The sequence below is a fragment of the Perognathus longimembris genome, chromosome 12 (assembly GCF_023159225.1).
Source record: "Perognathus longimembris pacificus isolate PPM17 chromosome 12, ASM2315922v1, whole genome shotgun sequence".
Classification (NCBI taxonomy): domain Eukaryota; kingdom Metazoa; phylum Chordata; class Mammalia; order Rodentia; family Heteromyidae; genus Perognathus; species Perognathus longimembris.
The window spans coordinates 52,076,927-52,093,127 of record NC_063172.1 but is presented as its reverse complement, the minus strand read 5'-3'; the positions used below and the strand labels follow the sequence as shown (position 1 = coordinate 52,093,127).

Here is a 16,201-nt window from a genome sequence, read left to right as displayed (position 1 = left end):
AATTGTCTTACCTTCCCTCAAAACACATGCTTTGATATACTCATACTCATTTGTATCTCATTCTTCACAAAGTTAAACACTGTAAGTGCTAGGACAATGCCTACTTCTGTCTGTCACAGTATTCTCAGAGCCTACTATGAAGCCTGGCAAATATTAGGCAACTGGTCAATAGTACTGCACACAGATTATTACCTGACAGAGACAAAATACCACTTAAGAGTAAGCAAGCAAGTTAAGTAGGCGGCTTTTCAAGAGACCACAAAAAGGCCTAAAAGAACACAGTGGTAGTGGACAGAGGAGATGCTTAGGAAATAGACTAGGGATTGGTAAATAAGACAAAAAAAAAGTCCAAGATTATTGATGTTTATTTACAGATGGAACATCTTTTGTGTGTGTGTGTGTGTGTGTGTGTGTGTGCCAGTTGTGGGGCTTAAAATCAGGGTCTAAGCACTGTCCCTGGCTTCTTTTTGCTCAAGGCTAGCACTCTGCCACTTGAGCCACAGCGCTACTTTCAGCTTTGGTGCTGAAAAATGGAACCCAGGGCTTCATGCATGCTAGGCAAGCACTCTACTGCTACTGAACAACTATTCATAATAAAAGTATGAAAAACAAAAAGAACAGACCTGGGCTGGGGATATGGCCTAGTGGCAAGAGTGCTCGCCTCGTATACGGGAGGTCCTAGGTTCAATTCCCCAGCACCACATATACAGAAAATGGCCAGAAGTGGCGCTGTGGCTCAAGTGGCAGAGTGGTAGCCTTGAGCAAAAACAAGCCAGGGACAGTGCTCAGGCCCTGAGTCCAAACCCAGGACTGGCCAAAACAAAACAAAACAAAAAGAACAGACCTGAGATGAAAGAGAAGAAAGTGAGTTTTGGACATCCTGAGATTTCTGTGATAGAAACAAGTAGAGAAAGTGCAGGGAGGGCTAGCTTAAAGATTTCTATTTCCAGACAGAAACTGAGCTGCGAAGTACAGAAATCCTATATGGAAGGTATGTTGTATTTGCAGAAAAGATATCAGACCTGTGGAAAGGGCAGAGACAAAGCCAACCCTGAAGTCCTGTTATAATTTGGATAAAGGTCCACGTGTGGTGTACAGAAGGGTGCTAGAGTGTTTAAGAGGTAGAACCTAGGGGCTGGGGATATAGCCTAGTGGCAAGAGTGCCTGCCTCGGATACACGAGGCCCTAGGTTCGATTCCCCAGCACCACATATACAGAAAACGGCCAGAAGCGGCGCTGTGGCTCAAGTGGCAGAGTGCTAGCCTTGAGCGGGAAGAAGCCAGGGACAGTGCTCAGGCCCTGAGTCCAAGGCCCAGGACTGGCCAAAAAAAAAAAAGAGGTAGAACCTAATGGGAGGTCTCTGGTGAGTGGAGGTATGACCTCCAAAGTTGCTTGGGAGGTGGGGGTGAGGAAAGGTGCCGTGCACACCCACTCTCTCTCTTCCTGTACCACCTCTCTACTTTGACTTTCCCACTTCTTTCTGTCAGTAGTAGGGCTTGAACTCTGGGCCTGGGCAGTGTCCTTGAGCACTTCAGCTAAAGGCTAGTGTTCTACCACTTGAGCAACAGCACCACTTCCGGTTTTCTGCTGGTTAATTGGAAGTAAGAGTCTCACAAATTTTCCTTCCCTGGCTGGCTTTGAACCACGATCCTCAGATCTTAGCCTCCTCAGTAGGTAGGATTATAGGTGTGAGACATCGCTGCCCAGCTGCTGACTTTTGAGGTGAATAGTGTTTGTTCCTCCATATGTACTCCACCATTATGAACTGTCTTGCCACAAGCCCAAAAGCAAGAGGGCCAAATAACTACAGACTGAAGCCTCCAAAACTGTGAGCCAAAATCAACTTTTTCTTTTGTAAATTAACAGAAAGCAAACCAACACAGTCCTCACAATGAAGAGAATTACCCAGAGGGATAGAGAGAATGAAGACAGCCTGGCATCCACAAAGTGAGGAAAATGTTTCAAAAAGGGGACAGGTTAACAAAGTTAAATGCTCAACAGGGGTGTGGCCTGCAGGGAGAGGGCTACAGCCCAGAAAATTTAAGCCTCACTGGCCAAGGCTTGAGTGGATCCAACAAAGTACTGAGAGAAGCAGCGAAATGCACTGAGCTGAAGAGCGTAACAAGAAGAGAACGTGAGATTCAGTAGATACCAAGTCAAGATTGGTATTGTTTTTAGTTGGGAGACAGAGCTTGCATGTGTGGGCAACCGGGAAAGCGCTAGGGAAAAGAGGGAGGCTAAGCACACAGGATGGGAAAAAGGAGATGATGGCTGGAAAGACCTGGTAAGGAAGGAAACTGTAAGGACAGAGTCCTCAAATGTGCCCTCTAAGGCTGGGGAGGAGCTGTAGCACAGGTAGACTTGTGGCATCTCCCTTTTCCAAAATGTTCGGAATCAGAAGAATTTTGGATTTCGAATCTCTTACGATTTTGGAATGCCTCCATATGTGAGTAAGAAATCTTAGGGATGGGACTCTAACCGAAGAATTCATTCATGTTCCAGATACAATTTCTATACCTATCCTGAAGGTAATTATTTTTTTTTTTTTTTTTTTTTTTTTGCCAGTCCTGGGGCTTGGACTCAGGGCCTGAGCACTGTCCCTGGCTTCTTTTTGCTCAAGGCTAGCACTCTGCTACTTGAGCTACAGCGCCACTTCTGGCCATTTTCTGTATATGTGGTGCTGGGGAATCGAACCCAGGGCCTCATGTATATGAGGCAGGCACTCTTGCCACTAGGCCATATCCCCAGCCCTGAAGGTAATTTTTTAAAAAATTCTTAATTCCTCTATGTTTTGAGCACAATCTGTCATGTGAAGTCCATGGTGTGATTTTATACTGGTGTGTCAAAGTTCCGGCTTTTACAGCAATCTAGGTTTTAGTATGAAAGATGATCAAAACCGCAATGTACAAGATAGATAAGATACAGAAATTCAAAAGGCAAGACATGGAAGAAATCTGTATCTGATCAGCCTATTTTTTTGTTGTTGTTGTACTGTTACATGCTAAGCAATAATGGGGACCTGAATAAAGAGTATGTATCTAGTTCTTACATGAAAAGGAGTTGGCTAGGAAAAGTAAAACATCAATGGATATTGCTAATGTCTGAGATTAAAAACCTGATTGTACTATTATCCAGCAGTACAAGTGTGTAACTTTTTTGGTATCCCTCAACAATCTGTGAATTGAGAGGCATAGAAAAGTCAGAAACAGCTAGATGTGGTGGCACAGACCTATAATATTAGCACTCAGGAGGCTGAGGCAAGGAGAATCTAGAATTTTGAGTACATCCTGGGCTTTATGTTGAGACCCTGTCTCAAAGAAAATGAAAAAAGGAAAAGGCAGAAACAGTCACCTCCTTTACTCAGTTTCACTTCCTGAAATTTCAGTTATTCATAGTCAATAGTAGTCTGAAAATATTAAATGGAAAATTCCAGAAATAAACATAAGTTTTAAGCTGTGGGCTGTTCTAAGTAGTATGATGCAATCCTGTGCTGTCTCACTCCATCTAGTCCAGGACAGAAGTCATGTTTGTGCAGTGTATCCATGTTGTATGTGTTACTGGCCTGGTAATTAGAGCTGGTTATCAGATTAACCATCAAGGTAGAGCTTGGGTAAGGGGCCCTTATTTGCAGACTAACCCTTGCATTCACCTTACTTCATCTCATTCTGTATCATCTCTTCTTGCCACAGGGACAAGTACAACATAATAACCATATTTTGTAGGAGACCAAATTCACCTAATCTACATTACAGTGTACTATTATAATTGTTCTATTTTATTATTAAGTTCCTGCTACACCTAATTCGTTATACTTTATTACAGGGCTGTATGAATAGGAAAAGAACGAGAATACGTAAGGATTGGTAGTGTATGTGTTTGGGGGCATCCACTCAGGATTTAGGAGCATCCCTACAGATAAAGGAGAGTAAAACATATGAAGCAAGCACTCTTGCCACTGGGCCATATCCCCAGCCCTGAGTAAAAAACATGAAAGGAGAAAAAAAAGGCAAAGCAGGGAGAGCACCAATGTACTGAAGGACAGGAAAAGAGCAAAGTATCCTCAAAGCAGAAAAGAAACAGAGAAGCAGCATAGCTTATGATAAGTAGCAGAATAGCAGGTAAGTCTATGGCTGAACTCTGTTATACTGGAACTCAAGACCTGGAGAAAAATCAGATCTACATAATCAAAAAAGACAGACAGACAGACAGACAGATAGATTGACAGGCAAGCAGGCAGATGGATGGATGGATGGACGGATGGAAGGAAGTAAGGAAAGAGAGAGAGAGAGAAAGAGAGAAACACAAAAAGACTACAACTTGGCCCTTAAAGAGAGTTCCAAAGTGAGATGGTGATGAAGATGACGTGAATAGAAAAGTCTACTAAAGCTAATATATTAAAATTTGGGCAACGATTCATTACAGAATGTGGACAGAAGCTTTCAGAGTTAACAAAATTTCATGTGACCATCTTAATAAAGTTGATTACTGAATTTTATGTAGCTTTCTTTGTTTAGACTTCACATACATGCACTGACTCCCTGCCTCGACTTCCTGTCTCTGGTTTGTAATATGAGGTTACCATTACCACAGCTAAGAAAACTTTGTGTTACAGTCCCTTACAATCAAATGAAATTCTTCAAAATTTAGTATAAAATCTTAAAAGCAACAAAAATTCAATTATCCTTTTATGTTAGGCTTTGAAGTAAAATTAAAATCTAGCATCCAGTTAGTTTAGCATGTGACATTAAGCAGAATAAGAAGTAAAATATGTACAAAACCCAAAAAGGCTAATAAGAGAATTAAATCAGAACTCATTTTCCTAGACATTTAAAGGCCTTTTATACTTCACAACCCACTCAGAACTCCTTTAGTTTAAACTAGTAAATACAAAGATACATTACTCTGGAATATAAATGTTACAAAAACTACTCTTAAAAAGTAAAAGTAACAGCTTATGATTGCTTGGACATTAATACCATTGGTCCCCATTTATTTAAAAAAATACGAATTATTCAGAACTCTCTTAAGTTGCTACACACACCAGGTTCCTGAAAAGTAAAGCCAATTTCTGAATATCAAATTCCATTTCACTACCATGTATACAATTCTTTAAAAGCTAGAGAGAGAAAAGGAAAGCAAATTTTGTCATTAAGACAAGCCATACTTAAAAATAAAACAGGGCTCCAAAATAGTTCCAAGATTGTTTTAGCTGTAAAGATCCTTGAAAGGCACGAGCAACCCCCAGATTCTTGACCCTCTGAGTGGACAGTCACTCCCTTCTAGAAGGAACTATTTCTTTGTGAATTCCTAACGCTGAACTCCTCTTATGCATCCTTACTTTTAGAAAGCTTTCTCAAATAATGTGGTTTTTTTTTTGACTGTTCAAATTGTCCTAATTCAAAGATGAAGCCATAATTACACTTACGTTCTGTGGACAGTTACTGACTGTAAAAACAAACAAACAAAACAAAACAAAAAACTACAATTGCAACACTTACAAGAACTTTTTTTCACCAATATAAAGTTCCTGGAAATTCTTCTTTCATTTCCCCTAATCAGATTACTTATCAAACTTTTCAGTCTATTTAGTCTTTTTCATATTAACTGTTAGACCTCATTTAAAAATGCTGCCATCTATTTTCCAACAATGATGAATTTCCAAGGATAAAAGTTATGTTCTTGTCAGCTGAACACAGACCAAGGCATGATACAAGTTAGTAAACTTGATTCTCTCAATAAGCCAATGAGGCCTATGTTACAGATAAAGAAGCTTTAAGCTCCCATAGGCCCTTACTTGAATGTGGATCCATTTAGTTTTATAGTACACCCACTTAGCTTCTTCATTTTGGCTGTAATATAGTACATCATTTCTTATCTCATAAATCCTCTGCCATTTCCTCAATATACTTATAGAAACTCATTAACAGTTCTGCAAAAAATCTCAACTTCAAAACTGTAATTCTATAATTATGTTAACTAAAAAACAGCATCAATTCTTTTTAGTCAAATAGCAAAACTCATGAAATTAATAGGCAGGTAACATGTTTTCACTATTTTAAAACTCTTAACATATGGTAAGGACAGCAAACAGTTTGTACAAACTTCCCTCTTCTGTGCACCATTTGAACACTTCTTTGGGAATAACTCTAGAAACTCCCATTTAGCCCCTCACCAGTGTCTCAGGCCTGTAATCCTAGCTACTTAGGAGGCTGAGATCTGAGGATCCCAGCCAAGCCAGCCCAGGCAGGAAAGTCCATGAGACTCTTATCTCCAATAAACTACTCAAAAAAGCCAGAAGTGGTGTTGGTGTTGGGGCTCAAGTGGTAGAAGTGCTAGAGCACTAGCCTAGAACAAAAAGAAGTTCAAGGACAGTGCCTAGGCCCAGAGTTCAAGCCCCAGGTCTGGCAAAAAACAAAACTCTAAACTTAGGGCTGACATAAAGGTGGAAATCTACTCATTTGCTAACTTAGCAAAGTTTGAGTGGTGAACTCTCCTGAATGTGGTGAAAGAATGTGAAATAGTTTATACAAAAGCAAAGTTATAGCACTACCAAATGTCAGGATTTCTGATTTACATTCTAATTCATTCAGATCATTTGCCTTACAAGTCATGGTATTCCTGAATGATGGTTGCACAATCAGGAGTTCTACCACATGTTGCATATACAGAAATATATCAGAGAAGAAAGAATATATACTTTGAGTATATATACTCCTCTGATACTTTAATATCACAGAAGAAAGTATGTTTCAAATTTGGAGTATAAATGCCTTCCCTCTCCCCTTCCCTCCCTCTCTCCATCCCTTCCTCCCTCACCACCCTTATTTTGTGATGCTATTGTTTGAACCCAGGGCCTTGCACATGCCAAAGCAAGCCCAGGAAGCTGACAGTGCAATTCAGGTGATAGAGCATTTGCTTTACATGCTGGAGCCAGAGTTCCATCTCCAGCTTTACTGAGGAAAAAAAGAAAAACAAAAAGAATATATAAATAAATAAAGCACTCTACCACAGAGATATATGCCAACACAACACTATAATTGTACCCTCCACATTTTTATTAGCATCAATTAGTGGTACAAAGGGGTTTCATTTTGATTTGTTTATATATGCATGAAATCTACCCTGATCAGACTCACCTCCATCACTCTCCCTCTTCTTCCCTCACCAGAACAATCTCAACAAGCCTCACTTCCATTTCTAAACGTGTACATAGAGTATATTGATCATATTCACCCCTCTGGGTTGCCTCTCTTCCCCACTCGTACCCACACCAGGACAGGACCTGTTTTTTTAATCCTGTCATTCATTTTGTAAAGTATATGTTCATTGTTCACAGAGTTTTGCTGTAGTATTTCAAACAGCATAATGAGATTGACACCCTGGGTAACTCTCACTTCCCTGTCCTCATTACCCCCTATTATTTAACTGCTTTCATCAGTGTAATATTACACATTCATAAAACACTTTGTAAACTGTCATGTCTAAACATCCTTGCAACAATAGCTCTATCAAGAGAAGTAATATTTATTTCCTTTTAAAGGGCAGAAAAATGGAATCTCAGCTTTGGGTCAGGAAGTAAGCCTGTGGCATATGTTAGTTCTGGTCTGTTTCCTGTCAGCTAAACTTGCTACCCCTTTAAGTAGTGGTTTCAACCATACATGAAACTATCAGGAATAAAATCTCTAGCTAGATTCAGAAACCCCACTGAGAAGAGAAACAAAATAAAGTAAAATATGAAGTTACCTAACAACAATGTAAAAAAAAAACAACAAAAAACCCCAGTCATCTTTTGGTTCCCCAGCATCCTTTTATTCCATTGGTTTTCTCAAGATTCTTAATTTCACTCATATTTTTAAAGCACTATTCTTGGAATTGGTAATGGACTAGTAAAAGAAAATAATCGGGCTGGGAATATGTCCTAGTGGTAGAGTGCTTGCCTCACATGCATGAAGCCCTGGGTTCAATTCCTCAGCACCACATATATAGAAAAAGCCAGAAGTGGCGCTGTGGCTCAAGAGGTAGAATGCTAGCCTTGAGCAAAAAGAAGCCAGGGACAGTGCTCAGGCCCTGAGTTCAAGCCCCAGAACTGCCAAAAAAAAAAAAAAAGAAAAGAAAAGAATAATCTTTGTCTTCACTATGGTTACATGTCAGGAGAAGAGGAGACAAATTAGTAAATAAGGAAAATATTGAGTATATCGGCTGAGACATGGGGCCAAAAGTTTGAAAGGGAAAAGCAATGGGCTTGCGTCCTGGGGAGCTGGGGAGCGTAGCATGTCACACGTTCATCTTACAAAGTTTATTAACCACATTCAACAGCTGTTAAACAAGTCATCAAACACGAAAGACGTGGGAAGAGAATTTACGCACTCCTGACATTCTCATCCTCCTGCTTCAAGCTAGGAGATGGCTCGACTCCTCGGCGCAAGCTGTTGGAAACCTCGATTTAGGTGTCCCCACCCCCTCTTTTGTTTTTTTTTTTCCTTTTTAATTTTTAAAATTTATTCTTAGGAAGGCAAATACCAGCGCCAGGGCAGAAAGTTCGATAAGTGGCAATAAGTCAAGAATCGCCTCGGGGTGCATCCCCCACCCCCTCCGCCATCATCGCCCTCCAAACAGGCAGCGAGCAACCACACGCGGGGCTCCGTCACTTTCTCTCCCGCCCCAATCTTGATCCTCCCTAGGGGATGAGGGGGGAACCTCCCCGGTCACCCCGATCCCTGGGACCGCCCCTCCCCTTACGCCCCCCCAAGCCGCAGCCACAGAGGGCTACCCCCCAATCCGCCCACCGTCCCCGCCCGGCCCGCTCCCCGGCGCTGGGCCGCCCCCGCCCGCCGGCCCCTCGCCGGCTGCCACGTAACCCTTCGCGGGAACCAGGAACTGCGCGGCGCCGCCGGCCGGCCCGAGGGGGCGGCGGGGCCCGGGGCTAGGGGCGACGCGGCTCTCCCCCACCCCCCAAGTCCGCGGGGCGCCGGCGAGGCCCGCGGGAGCCCCGCATCTCCGGGATGGCCTCGGGGCGGGCGGGACGAGGGGGGTGCAGGCCCGCCCCTCGGGGCTGGGGCCGCGTCGCCGGGAATCCCGCAGCACCCCCACCCCCGCGCCCCCCACCAACTGCGATCGGGGCCGCAGGGAGGGGCCACAAAGCCAGCGACCCGGGCCCGGCGGGGGTCGGTGGGGCTGGAGCGGAGGGGGCGGTTGGGGCGCGGGGCGGGCTCACCTCGAACATGAGCCCCAGCAGGAAGACCATCGCCACACAGGAGACGATGTCCGCGTGATTCTGCAGGACGAACTCATGGCTCAGGATCGGGGGGCTCTTGCTGCTCTTCTTGCGAATCGCCATAGTGGGGGGTCGCCTCCCGTGCCTGCAGGTGCTCCGCCCGGCTCCGCGCTCTTCCAGCTGCTCACCGACTCGCCGCCGCGGCTGCCGCCTCCCCCGGGCTGCTACTCACAGCCCCGCCGCCGCCGCTCGCTGGGGCTTCACTTCCCATCTCACAGCCAGTACGCAGCCGCCGGGCCGCCCGGAAAAAAAAAAAAAAAAAAAAAAAAGGAGAGAGAGAGAGCGAGAGAGCGAGAGAGGAAAAAAAAAAAAAAAAAAAAAAAAAGGCAAGCCCGCAGCAGGGGCGAGCATGCGCACTCGGGAGACGGCGCTCGCTCGTGCCGGGGCAGCCCCTGCCAGCCCACAGCGCCACCTGGAGTTCGGAGGTCGGTCGGGTATCCGCGGGCAGCGGGATGCCTGCTGCGCGCCCCTGCTGCGATCCCAGGCTGGGAGTTGGGAGTCGTTTGAGGACAGGCGCGAGCTTTCTGGACCTGGTCAACAGACTGCGAAGGCACGCAGGTCCTCTGGCGTGCTTTCCCGCGCGCGTGGCCTCCTCTGGGCTTGGGTGTGCCAATGCCTTTTTCCATGCTGATGGTCAGATTGTCCACTGGCAGGAAAAATCTCAAAGGACGGTCCCCTAATCTTTCCCCCCCCCCATCTGCTGTACAAATTAACCTCACAATTAATTTAATCCGTTCTGTGGACTTTTCGTAGTTATGTTCTTTTTTATCCTTATCCCCCCCACACACACACTGACACAATGAAGACGATGGAATCAGCCTATTCCATATTTCTGTTTTTTTACATACATATTGTTATCGTCAAGGTAATGTACAGAGGTGCTGCGGTTACGTTAGATAATGAGTACATTTCTTGTTTTCTTTGGCCTGGGCCTTGGACTCGGGGCCTGAGCACTGTCCCTGGCTTCTTTTTGCTCAAGGCTAGCACTCTGCCCACTTGAGCCACAGGGCCACTTCTGGCCGTTTTCTACATATGTGGTGCTGGGGAATCGAACCCAGGCTTCATGTATACAAGGCAAGCACTCTTGCCTCTAGGCCATATTCCCAGCCCATGAGTACATTTCTTTTGAACAGTGTCACCCCTAACTTCGCGCTCTGCCAGTTTTTCCCTCCGGTCCCCACCCACAAGTTGTATAGTTCATTTTCAACATTGTATCTAGTGAGTATCACTGCTGCATTTATTCACACTTTGTGCTACCCTTTCTGTGTCCCCTCCCCAAAACAGATTAAAAACAAGACAACAGAAATAAAAACCATCAACAACAACACAAAAACTTCTTGTTTCCATTTCTTGGAGTTCATTTTGATAAATTTTCCCAATTTTTTTTATTATTGTAAGGTGTTATACAAAGTGGTTACAGTCACATAGATCAGGTAATGAGTACATTTGTTTTTGAACAGTGTTACCTCTTCCCTTGTTTTCTCCCAATTTCCCCTTCTTAAATTGTATACTTCATTTTCAACATAGTGTCTAGTGAATATCACTGCTGAATTTACATTTTGATAATACTATTATATCATCATATTTACATGTCTATTGAGTCTTTATGGTCCTCTCCTAAGATTATTATATTTCTTATTAGCAACACTTGGTAAAATCCTGGAAGATGATTTAAACAATATTGTTGATTAGACATGTACTCCTCTTTCAACTTTTTCCCCAATCAGGAGCCCTTTATATTCTTTTTTGTTAGTTGTTGGGCTTGAACTCTGGGCCTAGGTGCTGTCCCCGAGCTTTTTCCGCTTGTGGCTAGCGCTCTGCCACCTGAGCCACAGCCCCATTTCCACCCTTTATATTCTTTTAACTCAAAACAACACCACTACCCACTTGCTAAACCTAAACCTAAAGTCACTTTACATCTAGTCCTTGTAGCATCCTGCTATAACCAGTCCCTCACCAAATCTAGGCAACCCCATTCCCTTTACCCCTGCCTTAGTCCTAGGAGAAGACTTATCTCTTCCTACAATATTAACTGGTGGAATCATGAAGTGGCCTAAGAATATAGGTTATTAAGCTAGTGTTTGCAACCTACTACCTTTATGATTATGGATAAGTTACTCTATGAGATTCAATTTCCTCATTTATTTCATGTATTCATATATTCATGTATTCACTTACTGGGAGTTGACCATGAGCCAGACATTTTGGAATTCAGAACTCAAGGAAATATTCGAATTAACCCATTTGTATGGGCTTTCAGTGTGGTGAGGGGGAGAAAAGTCCTTAAAGAAGATTTACAAAGTAAAATTGTTAAATTGAATTAAGCACCCAGGAGTAAAATAAAGGACAGCATGAGGAAGGTGCATTTGCCTGAAACTTGAAGGAGGCCATATGGGTTCCATAAAATGGAAATAATTGTGGCGCTCACTTGAGCAATTAAATGAGAGGATCCAAGGAAAGTGTTTAGCAGGGAGTTGGGGATTCTATAAATTTAGTTGGGTATTAGTATTTCCCTTCCTTGAGGGAAGTTTCACTTCCAGTTTTTATGTTACAATAATCCCTCTAGCAGGCTCAATATTGTTTAATGTTTTTCCCTGTCTCTCATGGAAGGCTAACATAACTAGCCGTTAAGACTGGGCCCAGCCTATGAAACACACCTGGACCAGCCCCGCTAGACCTGCCCTGGAAGCCCTGTCGGTCTCCTGGCACCTGCGTCACTATCTGCTCACTGTGTGGAGCTGTGGTGTGCTGCTTCCACCACTTGGCTGGGCCTCTGTGTCCGCTGCTGCCTCTGGAATATTTTCTTGTCCTCTCATAAAGCTGGTCAGCAATGTCTGCTGTTTCCCCAAGTCCCTTAAAAACCTTTACTAATCCCAGTACTAACCTGTCTGTCTCTCAAGATGCAACTGTACTTTTTTTTATTTTTTTATTTATTTATTTATTTATTTATTTATTTATTTTTGCTGGTCCTGGGGCTTGAGCTCAGGGGCCTGAGCACTGTCCCTGGCTTCTTTTTGCTCAAGGCTAGCACTCTGCCACTTGAGCCACAGCGCCACTTCTGGGCATTTTCTGTCTGTGTGGTGCTAGGGAATTGAACATAGGGCTTCATGTATTCAAGGCAAGCACTCTTGCCACTAGGCCATATCCCCAGTCCGCAACTGTACTTTTAAAAACAATTCTATTGAGATAATACATTGCAGAGTTTACCTATTGAAAATATGCATTCCAAATATTTTAGTGTATTTACTAAGTTGTGTAATGGTCACTATAGCAGAACTTTAGCATAATTTTTTTTATCAATTTCCAAAGAAACTTTTCACACATTACCAGTGTTTTGAACTTAAAAAGTCTATGTGCTAAAAGCTCGGTCCTGAGCTAGGGAGCTAGGGGTTATTGGTAGGTGGCGGGGGGTGTCTTAGCTTGATGAAATAGATCACTACAGTCTGCTAGACACCATGTCCACAAATAACTACCAAAAAGCCAGATTAGAGTCATGGCTAAAAGGTTAGAACACTAGCTTTAAGTAAGTAGAGCAAGTGTAAGGCCCTGAGTTAAAGCAAGACATGTCAGGATACCATGTGAAATTCTGTGGTACAATTAATATACAAAAAGAATGTCAGGAAAGCAAAACAGGCTTTGTTGGAGGCTGGTATTAGCTGAAGGGAAGAAAAGTGAGAGGGAAGGGCCTGAGCTTGATGAGGGGTACCTATACAGGCACGTGTGTACACACACACACACACACACACACACACACACACACTACAATGAAACCTCCTTACAAAGCTAAGGCCTACTAATAAGAAATCCCTAAAAAAATTGTTTTAGAACTTGACTCCATTCCAGGCAGTGGTGGCTCACATCTGCAATCCTAGCTAGTCAGAAGGCACAGATCTGAAGACTGAGGTTCAGAGCAACTTGGTAGGAAAGTCCATGAGACTCTTATCTCCAATTAACCACCAGAAAAATGAAAGTGGGGGCTGGGAATATGGCCTAGTGGCAAGAGTGCTTGCCTCGTATACAGGAAGCCCTGGGTTCGATTCCTAAGCACCACATATATAGAAAATGGCCAGAAGTGGCACTGTGACTCAAGTGGCAGAGTGCTAGCCTTGAGCAAAAAGAAGCCAGGGACAGTGCTCAAGCCCTGAGTTCAAGCCCAGGACTGGCAAAAAAACAAACTAACAAAAAAAAAAAAAAGAAAAATGAAAGTGGACCTGTGACTAAAAGTGGTAGAGGGCTAGCAAAAGATCTCAGGGACAGGGCCTAGGCCCTTAGTTCAAGCCCCATAACTGCCCCCCCCCACACACACCCCAAAAAAAGAAGAAGAATTTGATTGCTGCACCATTTTTGGAAAAGCAGGCCATGTATCTGTTTACATACATACTATCATTATATTATTTATAGTAACTTTTAAAAGTTTAAAGTTGGGGGCTGGGGATATAGCCTAGTGGCAAAAGTGCCTGCCTCGGATACACGAGGCCCTAGGTTCGATTCCCCAGCACCACATATACAGAAAACGGCCAGAAGCGGCGCTGTGGCTCCAGTGGCGGAGTGCTAGCCTTGAGCAAAAAAGAAGCCAGGGACAGTGCTCAGGCCCTGAGTCCAAAGCCCAGGACTGGCCCAAAAAAAAAAAATAAATAAAAAAAAATAAAAGTTTAAAGTTGGGCTCATGGAAACTCTATTTCTATGAGGAAGGGAAACCATTACATTGATCTTTGAAACTCATATAATTTTCTTGAACGTATAATGCTAAGGAAATAATAAAAATACAGAAGCTAGATTTAAAACACATTGGGACATGATACAGGATGCTAGTGAGACCAAAGGAGGACAATCGGGAGCGGAATACAAAGGTGCGATGTTTATGTGCCTCTGGTCATATAAAATGTCATATAAAATTTGATGTTTATCAAAATGAACTCTAGGAAATAGAAACAAGAAGTTTCTTTCTCTGCTGCTGTTCTTTTCTCTTTCTTTTTGTCTTGTTTGTTCATCTATCTTTGAGCGGGTAGGGGACACAGAAATGTAAGGACCAAGGGTGAACAGATGCAGCAGTAATACTCACTAGATACTATGTAGAAAATTACCTATACAACTTGTGGGTGGGAATAGGACATGAGGGGAAAACAAAGGGGGGGGTGAGGAGTGACATTGTCCAAAAAGGAATGTACTCTTTAACTGACTTGTGTAATTGTAACACCTCTGTAATTGTGCTTGTAATTGCAATCTCCCTTTAATATAACAAGACAATTAAGAGAAAAGAAACCATAAAACAGGGGCTGGGAATATGGCCTAGTGGCAAGAGAGCCTACCTCGTATACATGAAGCCCTGGGTTCAATTCCCCAGTACCACATATATGGAAAATGGCCAGAAGTGGCACTGTGGCTCAAGTGGCAGAGTGCTAGCCTTGAGCAAAAACAAGCCAGGGACAGTGCTCAGGCCCTGAGTCCAAGGCCCAGGACTGGCAAAAAAAAAAAAAAAGAAAGAAACCATAAAACAAATTTATATTTGCAGGGAGTTCCACTACTTAAGACTGACAGGACCTAGTGACACATTGTACTTGGGGGTGATCTGATGATTGAGAGAGAGAGCTGGCTGTTTATAGCTATGAACAACAGTCTAGCCACAGGTGACCCTCCCATCTCACTCCTGAGGGGTTAGGCTGTGATTCTGTGGAGTAGGCAGTGAAACTGTGGGATAGACTGAGGCTGTAGAGTAGACTGTGATTTTGTGGGACTGACTGTGATCCTGTGGGATCGACTGATCCTGTAGACGGTGAACCTGTGGGATAGACTGTGATCCTGTGGGGTACACTGTGATCAGGTGGGAGTCAACCACTGTAATCAGGTGAGGGTAGACCACTGTGATCCCGTGGGGTACACTGTGATCAGGTGGGAGCTGACCACTGTGATGAGGTGAGGGTAGACCACTGTGATCCCATGGGGTACACTGTGATCAGTGGGGTAGACTGATTTTTTTTTTTTTTGCCAGTCCTGGGGCTTGGACTCAGGGCCTGAGCACTGTCCCTGGCTTCTTTTTGCTCAAGGCTAGTACTCTGCCACTTGAGCCACAGCGCCGCTTCTGGCTGTTTTCTGTATATGTGGTGCTGGGGAATTGAACCCAGGGCCTCACGTATACGAGGCAAGCACTCTTGCCACTAGGCCATATCCCCAGCCCCGTAGACTGATTTTTTTTTTTAAGAAGGCTGTGATCCTGTGTAGTAGACTGTGGTCCCAGGGAATAGCATCCTGTGTCTCTGCAGGGTGAACTGTGATCCTGTGGCCCATGAAGGCTGAAGGAACCCAAAGCAGAGATCTTTACCTTAGTAAAAGGAAGCCTGAGTTAATGATTTTCTGATAAAAAGAGACCAATTTCAGGAAGTAATGCATGAAAAGTAAGGAAATGGAAACAGGAAGTGTAAACAATGTTTTCAAGAAGTTTCTTTGAAGAGCAGGAGGGAGCCAACTGTATAAAGAAAGAGAAAAATGGGAACCTAGATAAGATTTGTTTTGGAATGATGTGATGCTTAGATGACCCGAAGAAAGGAAGAACAAGAGACTGAAAGCATTGCTGAGAGGCTGGAAAATTGATGGATTGAGGTCTCTATGGTTTAGCATAGACTGGATTATGGAGGATTAATATTTCATAGGAAGGACACCTTTTCTTGTGCAAAAAAGGGGGAAAGAAGGAAAGTTTGGTAGAGATAGAGGTCTCAGAACTCTGAGTGGAGGTTTGGCCTTATGGATGGTGCAATCAGGAAGAATAACACAAGAAAGACAGTAATCCAAATTTTGGTTTGGGATTGCTGAAAGAACTTCAGACAAAATGAATTTAACAGAGTTTACTTGGTCATTAAAAGATTTATGAACAGAGTTCTACTTCTGCAGCAAGAGCAGCTGGCTTTTACATAACTGACTTGAAGAAAAGAG

The 16,201-nt window shown here is 43.5% G+C and overlaps 1 protein-coding gene across 1 annotated transcript in view; it reads right to left on the bottom strand.

Annotated features, from left to right (window-relative positions):
* Tram1 (translocation associated membrane protein 1) overlaps positions 1–9,523 on the bottom strand; it is a 35,750-nt gene extending 26,227 nt beyond the window's left edge. The window contains exon 1 of the mRNA XM_048358505.1: positions 9,215–9,523. Coding sequence (XP_048214462.1) covers positions 9,215–9,337 — 123 coding nt within the window. The 5' untranslated portion in view covers positions 9,338–9,523. The remainder of the gene's footprint in view (positions 1–9,214) is intronic.
* Between the last annotated feature and the right edge of the window lie 6,678 nt (positions 9,524–16,201).